The sequence below is a fragment of the Eubalaena glacialis genome, chromosome 9, assembly GCF_028564815.1.
Source record: "Eubalaena glacialis isolate mEubGla1 chromosome 9, mEubGla1.1.hap2.+ XY, whole genome shotgun sequence".
Taxonomy (NCBI): Eukaryota; Metazoa; Chordata; class Mammalia; order Artiodactyla; family Balaenidae; genus Eubalaena; species Eubalaena glacialis.
This window is the reverse complement of record NC_083724.1, coordinates 22,067,921-22,084,225: the sequence shown is the minus strand read 5'-3', so window position 1 is coordinate 22,084,225 and position 16,305 is coordinate 22,067,921. Positions and strand designations below refer to the sequence as shown.

The 16,305-nt window shown below is 42.7% G+C and overlaps 1 protein-coding gene across 2 annotated transcripts in view; it reads right to left on the bottom strand.

Moving 5' to 3' along the window:
• Nucleotides 1-783: 783 nt before the first annotated feature.
• INIP (INTS3 and NABP interacting protein) overlaps nt 784-16,305 on the bottom strand; it is a 40,894-nt gene continuing 25,372 nt past the window's right edge. The window contains exons 4-5 of one of the 2 annotated variants that reach the window (XM_061201028.1): nt 13,695-13,859; nt 784-944 (exon numbers count right to left, since the gene is read on the bottom strand). In XM_061201028.1, the coding sequence (XP_061057011.1) occupies nt 815-944; nt 13,695-13,859 (295 nt within the window). In that variant the 3' untranslated portion in view covers nt 784-814. Of the gene's footprint in view, nt 945-11,794; nt 12,544-13,694; nt 13,860-16,305 lie in introns of those variants that run through there. The other variant, XM_061201029.1, reaches the window with a different exon arrangement.

Below are 16,305 nucleotides of genomic sequence, written 5' to 3'. Positions count from 1 at the left end.
AGGTGGAGGTGTAGATGTATATAAATTGTTAAAGCAGATCAATGGGTACATGAGAATTCATTATACTCTTCTCTGTTTTTTTGTAGATGTTTGAAATTTTCTATAAGGCAGACTTTAAAATAAACACACAAAAAGCTCTTGTACTAGAGACTCCACAACCCTCCTTACCAATCTTATAGAATCACAGAATCTTCAAGCTGAAAGGAAGGACCTGAGGAGAGGTGAGAGTAACGATGCTGACAAATACAAGTAAGACCCTCTAGATAATACCCAACGAACATTTTCAGGCAAGAATGGTGAGTTGTAACAGTAATGGCAAGAACCAGTGAAATTTGAATTGTTAACATGGCCTTGTTTGCATCTACTAGGTAGCAACACATTTTGTCTCTCCCTTTAATACAGAGAGTAGATCTGTGGAAATATTGTTGATCCCAGCAGCCTTAGTTGTAACATACAGATTGAGATGTGATCCATCATGCTCAAAGTACCCAAGATAGGCACACTGAGCCAGGGCCCCAAAAGGCCTGGGGTAGCACATGGCCTTCTAGGCCTGAGGACAAATACTCCTCATGGCGTTGCTCTGGAAACTATGTGCTACTGAAACCTTGAAAGAATGAGAGAACCTGCAGGCAAGGACCAGCAAGGATGTATTACGTAGGGTAGACAGAGCTAGAGGCGTCAATGGCCTGGTGCCTGCCCACTCTCCCTTAGGTGTCAAGACATTCTTTCCCAGTGCCTGAGGGCGTCTCTCAGGAACAATACCTTTTGGCTTGTTTCAGTCTGTTCCATCTCCTTTTTCTTGCCCTCTCCCAGATTAGGACATGGAGCCCCAGAAGGTGTGCAGCCCATCTTCCTTCCCCAGTACATTTCCTTTTCTGTTTCTTCTTTCGGTTTCCCTGTTTGATTTCTTCCTCTGCTTAGGATCATTTTCACTACCATTTTTTCTGGTAAGACAACCAGGGACAGACATGAAAGACATTAAGCAAGATATATTTCAGCAATAAACAAGCTTCTTGTATTACTCATGGGATCCCAAAGAAATAAGGATGAGAAATCAAAATTCCTGCCGGAGTATTTACAATATACTCAGCTGTTGAAATGTTCAAAATGCAGTCATGGAAGTAATTTAGCACGTTTCTAATACACTTAAGTATGGTGATAATGTGTAACAGTTTGGTCAAATTTAAAGAACCCAGTGAATCTTTAAAGACATTATTAAAAAATCTAACGCCCACCAATAACAAATAACATTTTTGACAGTTAACAGTTAATACTATATTTGTGGTTTGTTGTCTGTCCCTAGGATAATGGCCCAGAATTGAAAGGATGCAATTGGACCTCCCCATAGGCAGGGAACAGCATTATCTAGATGTTTCCTTTTGTCCTGTAGTCTCAGGACATGTGCAGACTATGTACAGTTCACTATCATGCATTTCTCCTCAATGTAACAATGCAGCCAGGGCACTGTTTCCCAAGTGTCAGTCATTCGTGTCCCTCCTTAACAATTTTGTGATAGCTGAGTCCACTTGTTCTATTATTTATTTGCTATTTTCTTGAAATTGATCCTTTTCTTTTACTTGAATTTATTTTAAAGCCAGAAATAAATCCTTTTTTTTAAAGCAGGGTTCCTGGAGTCAAACCCCTCAGGGTCAAATTCCTGCTCTGCCTCTTACTAGTTCTGTGACCTTGGGCAAGTTATTTGACCTCTCTGTGCCTCAATGTCTTCATCTTTAAAAAGGGGATAACAATAATATCTAGCTTGTAGGATTGTGGTGAGGATTAAGTAAGAATATTAATACATATACAGCACTTAGAACAACGGCCAGTACCTAGTAACTGTCAAAAAATAATAACTGTTAGCTGTGGTTATTTATATTGCTACATAAATGCTGGATTACTTGCAGTACATAGAGATAACAATACATAACTACTAAAGTTAAAAGTGTTTGCACACATGTACCCCAGGAATCCTCCCTAGCATCACCAGGGGTGCAGCCACCCCCTGTGGGAAACAGCTTGGCCAGCCTCTTCTGTCTGAAGTTACCTTCTCCTTGGCTTCCATGAGGACTTAAGGTGTCACTGTCTCCTGATTTTTTCGCTGTGTCTCTAGATTCTCAGGCGCCTCATCCCTTGACTCTGTCATTTTTACTGATTCAATTTTATACACTTTGTCAGGGCGATTTCATCCCCTCCCATGGCCTGAGCATAAGCAGACCTACGTTATCGAAACCTTTTTCAACCGGGGCTCTTGGTCTGAACTGCAGAATGCAGAATGCAACCCGAGTGCCTGTTTTCTCAGTTCTCCTAAGGAGAACTAGTGCCATTCTGGATCAGGGGAGAGACGTTCATTCCTTCCAGACGGTGGAGGCCTTAGGGCAGCAGTGCTTACTTCTCTAGTGGAACCGCAGCTGAGAAAGGCTCCTCAACCCAGGTCCCACCCGTATTTCTTCCTAAGGTAATGGCACCTGGATCCACCGTGTTGCCCAAGCCAGAAACCTGACATTTTCTATGACCTCCGTCCTCCCTCTCCCCCAATTCCTCTCTCATCCTCCATTGTGTTTCCATCATTGGATAATTCTACCCGCCTTAATAACCCTTGAATCTCTCCCCTTCCCATTCTGCTCGCTGCCACCAGCTTGGTCAGCCCATACCACTTGCCTCAGGATCACTTAAAAGCAACCTGAGTGGTCTTCTTGCCTCTACTAGTCTATCCTCCACTGCTTCCTGGGAAAATCTCACTAAATGCACATCTTATTCTATCATTACCCCATCCATGGCTCTCCAAAGCCCTTCTGATAAAGCTCCATACCCTCCACATGGAGGCTGGCTCGTGCTGTTTCCCCACTCCCGCGTCTCTGCACTGGGCCTGCTCCTGCCCTCCCCTCTGCCCAGGATGCCCTCTCCTTCCACCCACTCCTCTGCCATCACCCCTTTCTTTTGTGAAAGTCTTACTCAACCTTCAGTTCTTGCCCGGCACGCTGGACATGTGAGCTCCTCCTCTAAGGAGCAGCCAGTCCTCTTGGATTCTGCAGCCTCGGGAGTTAGCAACGTTGAACAGGACCAGGAGCCGGTCACTGTCACCCTGCAGGGCAACTCCCATCCCCAAGGAGCCAGGTGTGTTCAAAGGGAGCAGCTGAGCATTTGCCCCACAAAGGGGCTAACCCGGGACACCAGGACAGAGGGCTGGCTGTGCTTTAGCTTGTGGCTGCTCAGAGCCTGTCTTTTCACTGTTGGATGTTTTCCTAAGAGAACTTGAATTAATAGCTCAGTAATGAATAATGAGGGGCTGGCACACACTCCTGTTTTCTTAACAGAATTATGGCTGCCAGCTTCACTGTGTTTGCTACAATATTACAAGGCTCTGGAATCTCCTGGGAGACTCCCAATAGTCATAACATCTGTGGCATGGAGAAGATTTCCAAAAGAATGCACTGGAGAAGCACCCAAAGAGGTACAGCTAAATTCCTTTTGACCAAAGAGTTTTAACCTGGCACCCATGGCTGGGTTTCAGGGAGTCTAGGAACCCCTAAGATTATAGGCGTAGGTTTTTTTGTGTGTATGTCTATGTGTACATTCACTTGGGGAGAGGGTCCATGCTGAGGACCAAGATGCCAGTTTTCGCTTTGGATGGTCAGACTTATTTCATTTGTTCATTAAAATGTTTGAACACTTGTTACAATGTGCCAGGCACTACTCTAAGTACTGGGGGTATATATCAGTGAAACCCCCCCCCCACACACACACAAAAGTATTTGCACTTACAGCCCTTATATTCTAGTGGGAGAAGGCAGACAATAAACAAAATAAGAAAGTCAGTTACATTCTATGTTAGAAGGTGCCAAGTGTCCAGAGAAAAATTAAGCAAGGTTGCTGATAAAGGGAGATGAAATTTTGAATACAGTGGTCCAGGAAGGCATCATTTAAAAGATGACATTTAAGTAAAGACTTGAGACTGTTGAGGGAGCAAAGCTACATGGGTAAAGGGGGGAAGACCGTGCCAGGCAGAGGGAAAAGCGGGGGGAGGTCCCTAGCTCTTCAAAGCTGCTTTCGCCTGACATTGAGGCAGACAGCAGGGGCTAAGAAAACATCATCACCTTCCGGTAGAGCGGAAGGGCTGGGCATCTCAGGTCAAACTATTTTCTGTTTGATGGACCAGGCTGGTTTGTCTGACCAGAGCTGCAAAGAATAAGAATATCACTCTGGACCAGGGACTGACATTCATTATCATGTAGACCTGTTAACTCTAGCATGAGATGGAAGCACATATACTTTCGGCTCAAATTCCAATTGTCATTTTGGTCACTGGCCGTTTTCAGTAGATCAACAGCCTCTCAGTAGAAAAGCTTAATAACTCTAAGAGGGAAAGAGAAAAGAGTACATTAAGATTCAAGGGGGGAAAAACGTTGCCTGTTTTCAGCTAAATTCTCTTTGTTCCAACAGAGACTCATTTGACAATATTTTGTATAGTTGTAATCCATTGTAAAGATTTTGGCTTTTATTCTTAGTGAGATGGAAACTCATTAGAGAAAAGACGTGATCTTAACTTATATTAAAAAATTATTATGGTAAAATGTACATAAAATTTACCATTTTAACCATTTTTAAATGTTACAGTTCAGTGGCGTTAAGTACATTCACATTGTTGTGCAACCATCACGACTGTTCATTTCCAGAACTTTTTCATCATCCCATAGTGTAACTCAGTACCCATTAAATAATAACTCATTTCCCCTGAGTTAAACCGGCCCCTGAGTAAAACCACCATTTTACTTTTTGTTTCTATGAATTTGACTACTCTAGGCATCTCGTATAAGTGGAATATTTGTCCTTCTGTGTCTGGCTTATTTCACTTAGCATAATGGCTTCAGGGTTCATCTGTGTTGTAGCATGTATCAGAATTTCATTCCTTTTTAAGGCTGAATAATATTCTGTTGTATGTATATACCATAGTTTTTATCTATTCGCCCGATGATGGATATTTAAGTTGTTTCCACCTTTTGGCTTTTGTGAATGATTCTGCTGTGAACATGGGTGCAGACATATCTGTTTGAGTCCCTGCTTTCAGTTCTTCTGGGTTTATGCCCAGAAGCAGAATTACTGGATCAAAGGATAACTCTATGTTTAATTTTTTGAGGAACCAACATACTGTTTTCCACAGCAGTTGCACCATTTTACATTCCCACCAACAGTGCACGAGGGTTCCAATTTCTCCACATTCTCACCAACATTTGTTTTCTGGTTTTTTTGGTTTGTTTGGTTTTTTTTTGACAGCAGCCATCATTGTGGTTTTTTATTTGCATTTCCTTAATGATTAGTGATGCTGAGCATCTTTTCAGATGCCTTACTTACATTTTTAAAACATCACTCTGGCTGTTGTGTTGAAATTCTCAACTGTAGGGTGAGATGAAGGACAGGGGACAAATGTGGAAGGAGGAAAGCCAGTTAGAAGTCTGTTGCAAAAGTCTAGGTATATGATGATGGTGGCTTGGAACAAGATGTTAGAAGTGGAAGTAGTAAGAATTCATGGGATTCTGAATATACTTTGAGGCTAGAGCTGCTAAGATTGAAAGAGGAGTGTGAGAAAGGAGTCCAGAATAACTCCTATAGTTTATGGCTGTGCAAATAGCCATTTACTGAGTCAGGGAATGCCAGGGGAAGAGTATGCTGGGAAGGTGAGGCGTTAAGAGTCCAAGTCTGGACATTTTAAGTTTGGTTGCCTATTAGACTTCCAAGTGGAGATGTCAGTTTGACAGTGGATATGGGAGTTTGGAGATCAAGGGTATTTCAGTTATCTTTTGCTGCATAATAAATAAACGACCCCAAAATTTAGGAGTTTAAAACAGCAACAATTTATTATTTATCATCCTGTGGGTTGACTGACTGGCTCAGCTGTGCAGTTCTGCTCTATGTGGCATCAGCTGGGATCACTCACTTGGCTGCATTCAGTAGTGGGCTACGTGGGAAGGTCCAAAGTATCTTCATTCACATATCTGGCACCTCGGGGAGTCAGACTTCTTACGTGGCAACTGGTTTCTCCAGAAAGGATGAGATCAGAAGTTGTCAGGCTTCATAAAGGATAGGTCCAAAATGACATAGCACCTCTTCTGCCATATCCTATTGGTCAAAACATGTCACAGGGCCAGCATACGCGAGCGGAGGGAACACAGACTCCGCCTTTTGATGAGAAGAGTGGCATGTGCCTAGAGGGATTGGATGGCAGCCATCTTTGGAGACTAACCAACACAAAGAGAGCTCAGGGTTGGGGACTTAAGTTTGAAAGCAATCAATGAGAAGATTGTACTTAAGCCACAGTACTGGATGAAGATTACCCAGGGAATGACTGTAGATAGAAAGGAGATGGAAAGGCTGATCTCTAGGGTATTCCAACATTTTGCATTTGGAAGGTGGAGAAGCCAGTAAATGAGATTGAGAAGAAACAACCAATAAGGTAGGAGGAAAACCAGGAGAGTGCAGGGCTGCTGAAGACAGGTGCAGAGAGTGTTTCAAGAAAGAGGGAGTGAGGGGGGGACTTCCCTGGCAGTCCAGTGGTTAGGACTCTGTGCTTCCACTGCAGGGGTCACAGGTCAGATCCCACATGCTGCTCGGAGTGGCCAAAAAAAAAAAAAGAAAGAAAGAAGAGAAAGAGGGAGTGATTCGTTGTGGAAAATGCTGCTGAGAGTTCAAGCAAGACAAGGGATGAAGATTGACAACTGGATTTGGCCACGTGGAGACGACCGGTGGTTTTACAAGAATAATTTCAGTGAATTTGTGGAGACATAAGCTTGATTAGGGTGAGTTCCAGAGACAGTATGCAGACAGAAATTAAAGGCAGTTGGCATAGACAACTCTTTTCAGGAGTTACACAGGGAAGCAGAGAAATGGGGCAGTAAATAATAGGATGTAGATCAATGGAAGACAAATGAAGAAACCAGCTTTCAAAAGGAATGTGAACCATTCATCCATTACAGCAAGTAAGGCAGAGTATCATATGGTCACAAATGCAGGTAGGGTGGTTAGATGTGCTAGTGGGAGGTGCTGTAGAAGCAAGTGCTGTCTAGCGGTGAAGGGACGGTTAGTCCAGCCTTGGACAAAATGTAAGCTCATCAGACTATCTTTAAGTAGGTGCACATTTATAGGCAAAAAGCATGATTCTGTGGAGAAAGCTAGGAATGCAAAGAAATAACTGACAATGTGGAACCTGAGAGCATGTGGCTGCAGGAGGGGATGCAGAACGTGGGGCAGAAGAGGAATATCTGACTCCAGCTTCAGAGAACGGCCTGCGTCTGGTGACTCAAGAACGGGGAAGGCAGTCTTTAGAGCCCAGGATGTCAAGGACCTGGGAGACTAGGGTATTAGTTCACACGACAGTGGCTGCCGATACCTCCAGGACAGCAGCAGGGGTAACGCAGGGGAGAGGACGACTGTGAAGTAGGAGTTGAGTCCTTAAAGAAGGGGAGGGAGCACCCAGGCAGAGTACTGGGCAACGGCGATGCTGGCGTTTATAAGGGGGGAGGGGGCATGCATTTTTAAGAAGTGAAGTTTGAAAGGAAATGAATACTCTGGAGTGGCAATGGTGAGTGAGCCAGACACTAGCTGAACCTGCAGCCGGGAATGTAACCCCTGATCTGCCTCCTCCTGAGAGGCACAGGAGACCTGTAGACCTCGAGAGGAAGCCAGGGACTAGAAAGAGTTCGAACGTATGTATAGATTTATTTTGGTGATTGAACCAAAGCAATTCCAGATATCACAGCAGGGCATCATCAGGAAAGGACGTCATGGGAGGGTTGGGGGCCGCAGGTGCAGGGCAGGAGGCTGAACCGCAAGGGAGGGAAGAGCGGGCAGCTCACTCTGGTGGCAACTAAGAGCAAAAGGCAGGCGGGCGGTGGGGGTGGCACCCGAGGCGAGATGGGAGTTTTGAGTTCTGCTCTCCCACCTCCTAGCTGTGTGGCTAAGGGATCACTTAGCAAGTTAGTTAGTACATCTTGTGTTTAGATGGCAAGTGACAGAAAACCTACTTTAATCTGGCTTAAACAATAATGAGGGTTTACTACCCCCATACATACCCTTCCATAGAGGAAGGGCGGCACTTTAGGAATTGACTCAGCTGTGCAATGATGTCCTCAAGGATCCAGTTTCTTTATATTTCTCTGTTGCACCTTTTATCGTGGTGGCTTCATCCTAAGGCTGTTCCACCTCATGGTCACATGACGGCTGCCAACAACACTCAGGAAAAATATATATATAACTTCCTTTTACACATCTAGAAAGACTCTCTTTTGGTAGCGGTCTCAGAAAGGTGAAAACATATCTTTTCCATACGTGCAGCAAACCTCTCCTGCAGTCTCATTTGGGTTGAATTTGGGTAACGTGTCCACTCTTGAACCAGTTCCCGTGGCCTGTGATATACCACGTGCTGACTGGCTGTGGCAAAAGGGAGTTGTCCTGATCGGTTTGGAGCACGTAAGGCCCACCCCTGTTGCTGAGACAGTCGGCAAACTGGCTGTATTGGGGAAGGGTCATGCTCAATAAAAATCTGAGTATTGTTAGGAAGGGGAAAGGAAGAATTTGTGCTGAGTAGACTACTAAGAATGTCCACTCACTGAGCTGTCGTGAAGGTTAAATGAATATTTGCAAGGATGCCTTGCTTTTTCTTTCTTAAAAGGTTCTTGGAGGTAGAGCTCTAGAAGAAAGCTGTGGGAGCGAAAGGCAGATAAGGGGGGAGGTGAGGAAACAGAAATTTGGGTTAAGAATCCAAGAACTAAGCGGAAGAGACAGCAGAGGTAGATGGGGCTGGAGCTGAGGCATGGATGTAAACAGAACACGCCTGTCTGAATTCTCAGTAGAAACTGAGAGTGAAAATTCTTCTGGTGCCTTGCAAGTCCCCCTTTCCCAAGAGCTGATGAGCGCCTAATTGGTTCATCTCTATACCTGCCTGTGCTCAAAAATGTTCAGTCACTCCCAGCTCTATACTGGGCTAGAGACATTTGCCTCACCCTGGATTTCCAGACTCTCTAGAATATGAGTCCAGCCTACATTTGGCCTCATTCTAATTATTGCCATATGCAAATTTACCCACAATGTCCATACAAGTCCAACCAAACTGGACTTTTGGTTGCTTCACAATGGCCCCTACACCGGCTCTCCTGCCTGCCTTTGTGCAGGTTTTTCTTTTGCTCTGAATGTTGCTCTCCTATCTTTCCTGGCTGGAATCTCTCATCTTGAAAGCCAAGTTCAAATGATTGATTGTTGTCTGATGGAGCCTTCACTGGTCCTTCCATGCTCATGTACTCATTCCTTCCTCACTACTGGTGTGCTATTAGCATTAGCTACTAGTGTCACCTACTCTAGACTGTCAGATTCTTGAGGACAGCGAAGTTCTCCTCCTCCATCCACGTTCGTTCTTTATTTGCTCATTAAAAACAGCTGTGGGTGTCAACTGTGTGCTAGTCACGGTGCAGACAGAGGTGGGGAAGAAGCACTCAGTAAATACTGGTTGAACTGAATGCTACTGAAAGGAATGGGCTAGTGCCAGCTGGTAGGATTCCAATGGGGGGACCAACTGCACTAACGAACTGATGTCCTCTCTGTCGATCTTCTATTCTGAGTGTAACCATATTTGCCAAAACCCTTGCCTCAATGGGCCGTAAGTGCATATAAAAGCTGAGTTTTTATTGCCAAAGTAAAGCAAAGAACTGAGACAAATAATGAGACAGCTTATAGATTGTTCAGGAAAAAAAAAATCTGCCTTTGAAATTATTAAGTCATTTCAGTTTTTATTCCAGAGTCATACAAAGCACTATCATCTGTATTATTTAGCAGTGGCTTTCAAAACATTTTTGCCATTTCACAGTTAAAAAAAAAAAAAAACCCTTTATATTATGATCCAGGTCATATTTATTCATTAATTCCTTCAATAAGTAAGTATTAACTACCTACAATATGCCAAATACTATTCTCAGCAGAATACAGTAGTAAACAAAAAGGAAGGAGGGAACAAAAGCCCTTGCCTTCAAAGACCTTACATGCTAGTGGAGCATACAATAAACAAAATAAGTAAAACACACAAACACACAGAAAAGGAAGACTCATGAACAAAACCTCCTATTACTACATGCCATGTACTCTGATATTTTCTATTTTATAAAAAAAAAAAAAAAGCGGGTCACACCCCATTCAGCTATTAAGTTGGCCTCTCAATTCGGTAACGTGTTGAGACCTGCACTTTGAAAAATACTGGTCTAGACACTTTATGGAGTAGGCAGAGTGTGTTCTGTGCCGTCTTACAGATGAGACAGAGTGACACGTAAAGCTCAAGGTTCAGTGGCTTAGCCACACGTGCGCGCGGCCCGAGGGGAGCAACGCTGGCACTTGTCCGCAGGGCTTCTGACGGAGCCCACTGCGGCCCTCTCCAGTACCCTCTGCAGCCCTCACAACTGTCGTCGTCCCTACTTCTCCTTGACTATCAAATCTTGACCTCTACCTGGAGCAGCTCTTCCCTCCCCTGCCAGGTAAAATCACATCGATACTCCTAAGCCTGTGTAGACTGCCCGTGCTCCGGGATGCGGCCCCTGTGCCACTCACTGGACGCTGGCTTCCTCACTGCTGTACCAGAGGAGGATCCTCTCCACCGTGACCTCTTTAAGAGCAAGTCTTACTCTCCTTTTCCCCCCAAAGCACAGCTTTACAGAGTAGGTATTAAAAAATACACATGGAACTGAACTGAATTTGTAAGTGACTCAAAGGAGAGGGGTGAAGGAAGTGCTTACTCTATTTGAAAGGCTGAGACCAGAAAAGATACCACTGGAAAAAAGATCTCTTTACCGAGGTTATAAAAGTCACACATTCGGCAGAGGCTTCAACAATAAAAAACTATACAATCCAAAAAATGTATCTCCTTAGCATCAGTCTAGTTAGAATGATGCCAGTAGCTCCTGGTTCGCACAGAACAGAAACTTAGTCAAATCAATTCAAGAAAATGAGGACCACGATAAGAAGGGCCAAGGCTAGCTGTGTGGACCTGAGGCAGGGCGGAGGCAAAGGCCCCAGGTGATCCTCAGCAGCAGAAGAAAGGGCACCTTTGCTGTAATGGTGACCGTTACGATGGGGACAGCTGCCAACTCACCCAAATGAAGAAAACCTGTCCCAGTTCTCAACAGAAAGAATCTAAATGGCACAGCCGTATCTAGGATTATCCACTCCTTTTCATATAGTTTAGGTAAGATGGGGCTGTGTGGTTGGTACAAATATCTAAGGGAAGGAGAGAGAAGAAACTCTTCGAAAAGGGAGATGAACTTTTTCTAATTATTGACCCAAACTGGAATCTCAAGTTTAAATTTCAGGCTACCAACAGAGAGGGAGGATGGGGACTCAAGGCCAAGATGAGGTCAGTTACAAAAAATACTATATCTGTGACATAGTAGAAAACTTAATTTCAGTCCTATTACAAGTAAAAAAAATGTCGATGTTAGCTAAATGACCTCTAAGTTTCAGGGACCTACAACTATATTCTCTAACCCATGGTTTTCAGACTTTATTTTGAATTAGAGACACTAATTCCGTGGGACTAGGGTCAGCTGTAGGGACTGCATATTTAAATAAGCACCCTGGATTCTGTTAAAGATGTATCATGTTGAGAAACTTGCTTAACCTAATTCTTTCCTTTTTACAGTAACTAAAAAGGGGCTCAACTTTAATTAATGTTTCTAATTAGAGCAAAAATGGGCAGTAAAACTGTACAGGCACACCATTTATGCAGTAACACTAAATAAGAGCATATACAAAATTTAAAACTACATTTCTTATTAATTGTTTTTAATAGCATTTAGTCACATAATTTGTAGTGGCATAGGTTTATAAAAGATGTTTAAGACTGGTTGGTAACTTAGTCTTATCTTGGGTTTTCCTTTAAAATTGAGAATTGGGGAACGAGTCACAAGTTAAAGGATATTTCAGGATACGTTGATTATAAACTCAAAAGGTACACTGATATCAATTCTATAAACAGCAAATGTGAATGTAACTTATTAAAGCCTATTGGTTCACATTTTTAAAAAGCACCCTCATTTGTTTAAAGTTAAGTACTTTAAATGGTTATTGAAAGTCTACTGTAGACATAATATACGCAGTCCAACTAGCTGGTGGTGGGGTGGGTTTATATGACCACATCCAATTAATTCAGAGTCTGACTCAGAATTAAAAATCAAACTGCATTACACAAAAGTTACAGTCATGGGTAGCACAATCAGTTCCTCAGATAATACAGCTTCCAGAGCTTTCATCATCCTGGTCACCCTTCTTTTTTGCTTTCACTTACACATATCTTTCTTTTAAAGAAACAAAATATGTAAAAGTTCACCAAAATTCGGCAAGTCACAGTTTGTATAGCACTAACTGATAGTAGCTTTGGCATTTGATATTACAAAGTCACTTTTGTTACAAATATTTTCTTCATTCTGGGTCAAGGCGAGGTAAAACAGGAAGAATAAGATTCCCAAATGCAGAATCCTGAGTTATGAAGTATCCAGATGAATGTGCATGTGCATGCTGGGGAAGAGTTAAAAAAAAAAAAAAAGAAAAAAAAGGCAATTCAGCTATTAAGAGTCACAATTCTTCAACCAAGGCATTAAAATTACTTATCCTTTCTGAGTGCTTGAGACCAAATTTGTTTTAAAAATCAGTTCTTATGCTGTTAATTTTGTTTAAATACACAGGAGATGGACAATAATAAAGAATTCATATTAACAATTTGCACCAGGTACTAATTTATCATCCCCACTCTCTCCCCTGTGATTCTCTTCAGTCAATAATTGAGTCGAAGACATGAATTACTTTGTTCCTTGGAGTGGGGAGGAAATCTAGCAACAAAGGTCCCAAAGTACTCTGCTCTTGGTCAGTAAAGCAGGAGAGTGAGAAAGAAGGGCAGTCGTTGGAAGGAGAAGGGGGAAAGAGCTGATCACTGGTGATTAAGATACCAACATTTTGTAGAGGATGTTGGCATATAAATAACAGAAAACCACCAGTGACGTCCCTTGTCACTAAACAAAGGACTGTTCATAGGTTGTCTAAAGTGAGATGATCTTTAATATCCCTTCCAATTCTGAGATTCTAAGGTTTAAAAGCATAGGTAACGATGTCTAGTGCAAGGTTTCTAGGAATCTTAGTTAAATTATCCAAGATCAATGAAATACTGAAATTGTTTATCATAATAAGAACAATTTTTTCAACTGATAGATTATCACATTCCTATAGTCTTTAAACATTTCCTGCACAACAGACATGCTGACCATTAAAAAAAGAATCCAAACAACAATAATAAACCGGTAAGACTATCAAAGGACATAATGGCACGACAAATTTGAAAAAATAGATATGTACTATTAAACTAGCCAGTTCAGCTTTTCAAGATCATTCTGTCCATCCAAATACCCTAAACTCTTCTGTGTGCAGCAGTCCCTTGCCAGGTGTGGCACAGAATCAATCATGACCACGTCAACACCATGAAAGATACTTTCATTACTGCCGTATCTGGTCCTTCAAATCCTCTGGGCATGACTGAACGTCAGCAAACAACTGCAATTACGTGTGGAACGTTTTTATTGATATTGCTCCACTGAAATACAAAATAAGAAGAGTGCTGGTTTCCAAGCCCCAGGAAATCTCCAATGAGACGAGAATGTCAGCCACACTTTCCTCACCTGCAAAGCCGCCTTCTGCTGGGCTGCAATGTGCTGCTGCTCAGCGTGGTCCCGGAAGTCCTTGTTAAGAGAGGGTCTCGAGAGCGCAATGCTAAAATGGGAATCTTAGTTACTTGACTGTTTAGAGACTCCCTTCCTTCTGAATCACATTTTTCATTAGATATTCTAAATAGGGATTACAAAAAAGAAAGAAAACAGAACTTCCTGAATAAGTCTTTTTTCCTTCTCCCACGGTCTACATTAATTTATATGAAGAAAGCCTATATTATTTACTAGGGCTTCAGATTATCTCCTTTTTATTGATGATTTATGGTCCCCTGCTTTCAAACAGATTTGAGGTACTCTGGTCTATCATAAAGTTACATTTATGATGAAAACTAAAGAGTTGAATGTTTCAAGCAGAAGGTAGAACATGCAAAGGTAGGACTGGAGGTCAGGGCTCAGGAGGGGAGAAATGGGTTGGCAAAAAATGAGGCTAGGGAGGAAGGCAGGTGCCGGGATATGTAGAGCCTTGTGAAATAAATTAAGAAATGAAGACCTTCTCCTAACAGTGAAGGGAGACTCCCAAAGAGTGTTACAAGCAGAAGAGTGACTTGATCAGAATTATCACACTGCGGTTCAGAAAGACCGCCACTGTGGCAGACAGTGCTGGTCATCTCCCCAACAACTGTTGCTCTCCCTCCTTCCTCGCTAATGGAACCCACACTTAGTTCAATTATCGTTGGTCCCATTCTTCATGGTGGGCCAGGTTATCCCCCAGGGGGTGAACTTTGATTGGTATAAGACAATACCATTTCCGTTGCTGGTTTCCTGTTTAGGCAAGAGAAAGGTTCACAATTCTGGGCAGCTAGACTTCACGGGTAGTCTGCTTGAAGGCTTTGATAACGTTTTCCTCACTCTTACAAAATGGACACAGGAGAGGAAACTTTCTGGCTTTTGCCTCTACGGGGGCTCGGTGTACAGTGATGCCTAGGCTACTGCAGTCATATTTTGACCAGTAAGGAGGTGCTGACCCATGGAGAAGGGCAGAAAGGAGAGAAGAAAGGAAGCTGGGTCAGTGCTGACACTGGTGTGCCACTGCAGTAAGCCATTCTGGAATCACCTTATCTTCACGCTTCTGGTTAACCTATATCCTAACGTTTATGCCAACTTTTTGGTTTTCTGTTACTTCCAGATTAAAACATCCTAACTGACACAACTGATAAATGTATTCGAGAGAACTTAAGACTGTGGGAAGTTCAGGAGGTAGTAACTGAGGCAAAAAATGAGAGTGGCCAGGACCAGGGCAGCATCAGTTGCAATAAAGAAAAATGGACACGTTTGAGACACATTTCAAAATATAAACATAAGAGAATGATAAATGTTTAGAGATGGAAGTAAAAGGGAATAATAAACAATTAAAGTTCACATTTCTGACTCTGATTACTAGTAGATCTGTACCACTCATGGAGACAAGTAAGCCAACAATATTAAGTAGGTAGAGAGGGAGGGGAGATGAGTTCGGTGTGGGACATACTCAGTTTGAAATGCCTGGAAGACATCAAAGTGCAGATGTCCAGGAGGCAGTCTGGTGCTTGAGACAGAGGACGAGGCTGGAGATGCAAATGTATAAAAGTAATCGGCACATTAATTACAGGCTGTGAAAGTGAATGCAACTGTCCAGTGAAAAGACATAGACTGGGAGACTGGATCTAGAACAGAACTCTGAGGAATATCAACATTCAAGAGACAGGAAGTGGGACTTCCCTGGTGGCTCAGTGGTTAAGAAGCTGCCTGCCAATGCAGGGGACACGGGTTCGAGCCCTGGTCCAGGAAGATCCCACATGCTGCGGAGCAACTAAGCCCGTGTGCCACAACTACTGAGCCTGTGCTCTAGAACCCGCGAGCCACAACTACTGAGCCCGTGTGCCACAACTACTGAAGCCTGTGCGCCTAGAGCCCGTGCTCCACAATGAGAAGCCCACGCATCACAACAAAGACCCAACGCAGCCAAAAATTAATTAATTAATTAATTTAAAAAGAGAGAGAGAGAGGCAGTGGAGAAATGTCTGCAAAAGAAACCAAGATAGTATAACAGTGGATGAATGGAAGCCAAGGAAAGAGAGTATTTTAAGGAGGGCACTGTATACAATGGAATACCACTCAGCCATTAAAAAAAAGAAAGAAATCTTGCCATTTATGACAACAAATACCATATGATCTCACTTATATATGGAATCTAAAAAACAAAACACACAAAACAAAATGAAAACAGACTCATATACACCTGAAACTAACACAATGTCATAAATCAACTATACTCCAATAAAAAAATTTAAAATATATATTAACCAATAAAAAAAAGAAAACAGACTCATAGATAGAACAAACAGGTGGTCACCAGAGGGGAGCAGGTTGGGGGTGGGCAAAATAGGTGAAGGGGATTAAGAGGCACAAACCTTCAGTGAGAAATAAGTCACAGGAATGAAATACAGCATAAGGAATATGATTCATGATACTGTATTAATTTTGTGTGGAGACAATGGTTCCTAGACATTGTGGTGATCATTTCATAATGTATGCTCATGTCAAATCACTGTGTAGTACACCTGAAGCTAACACAACTCCATTT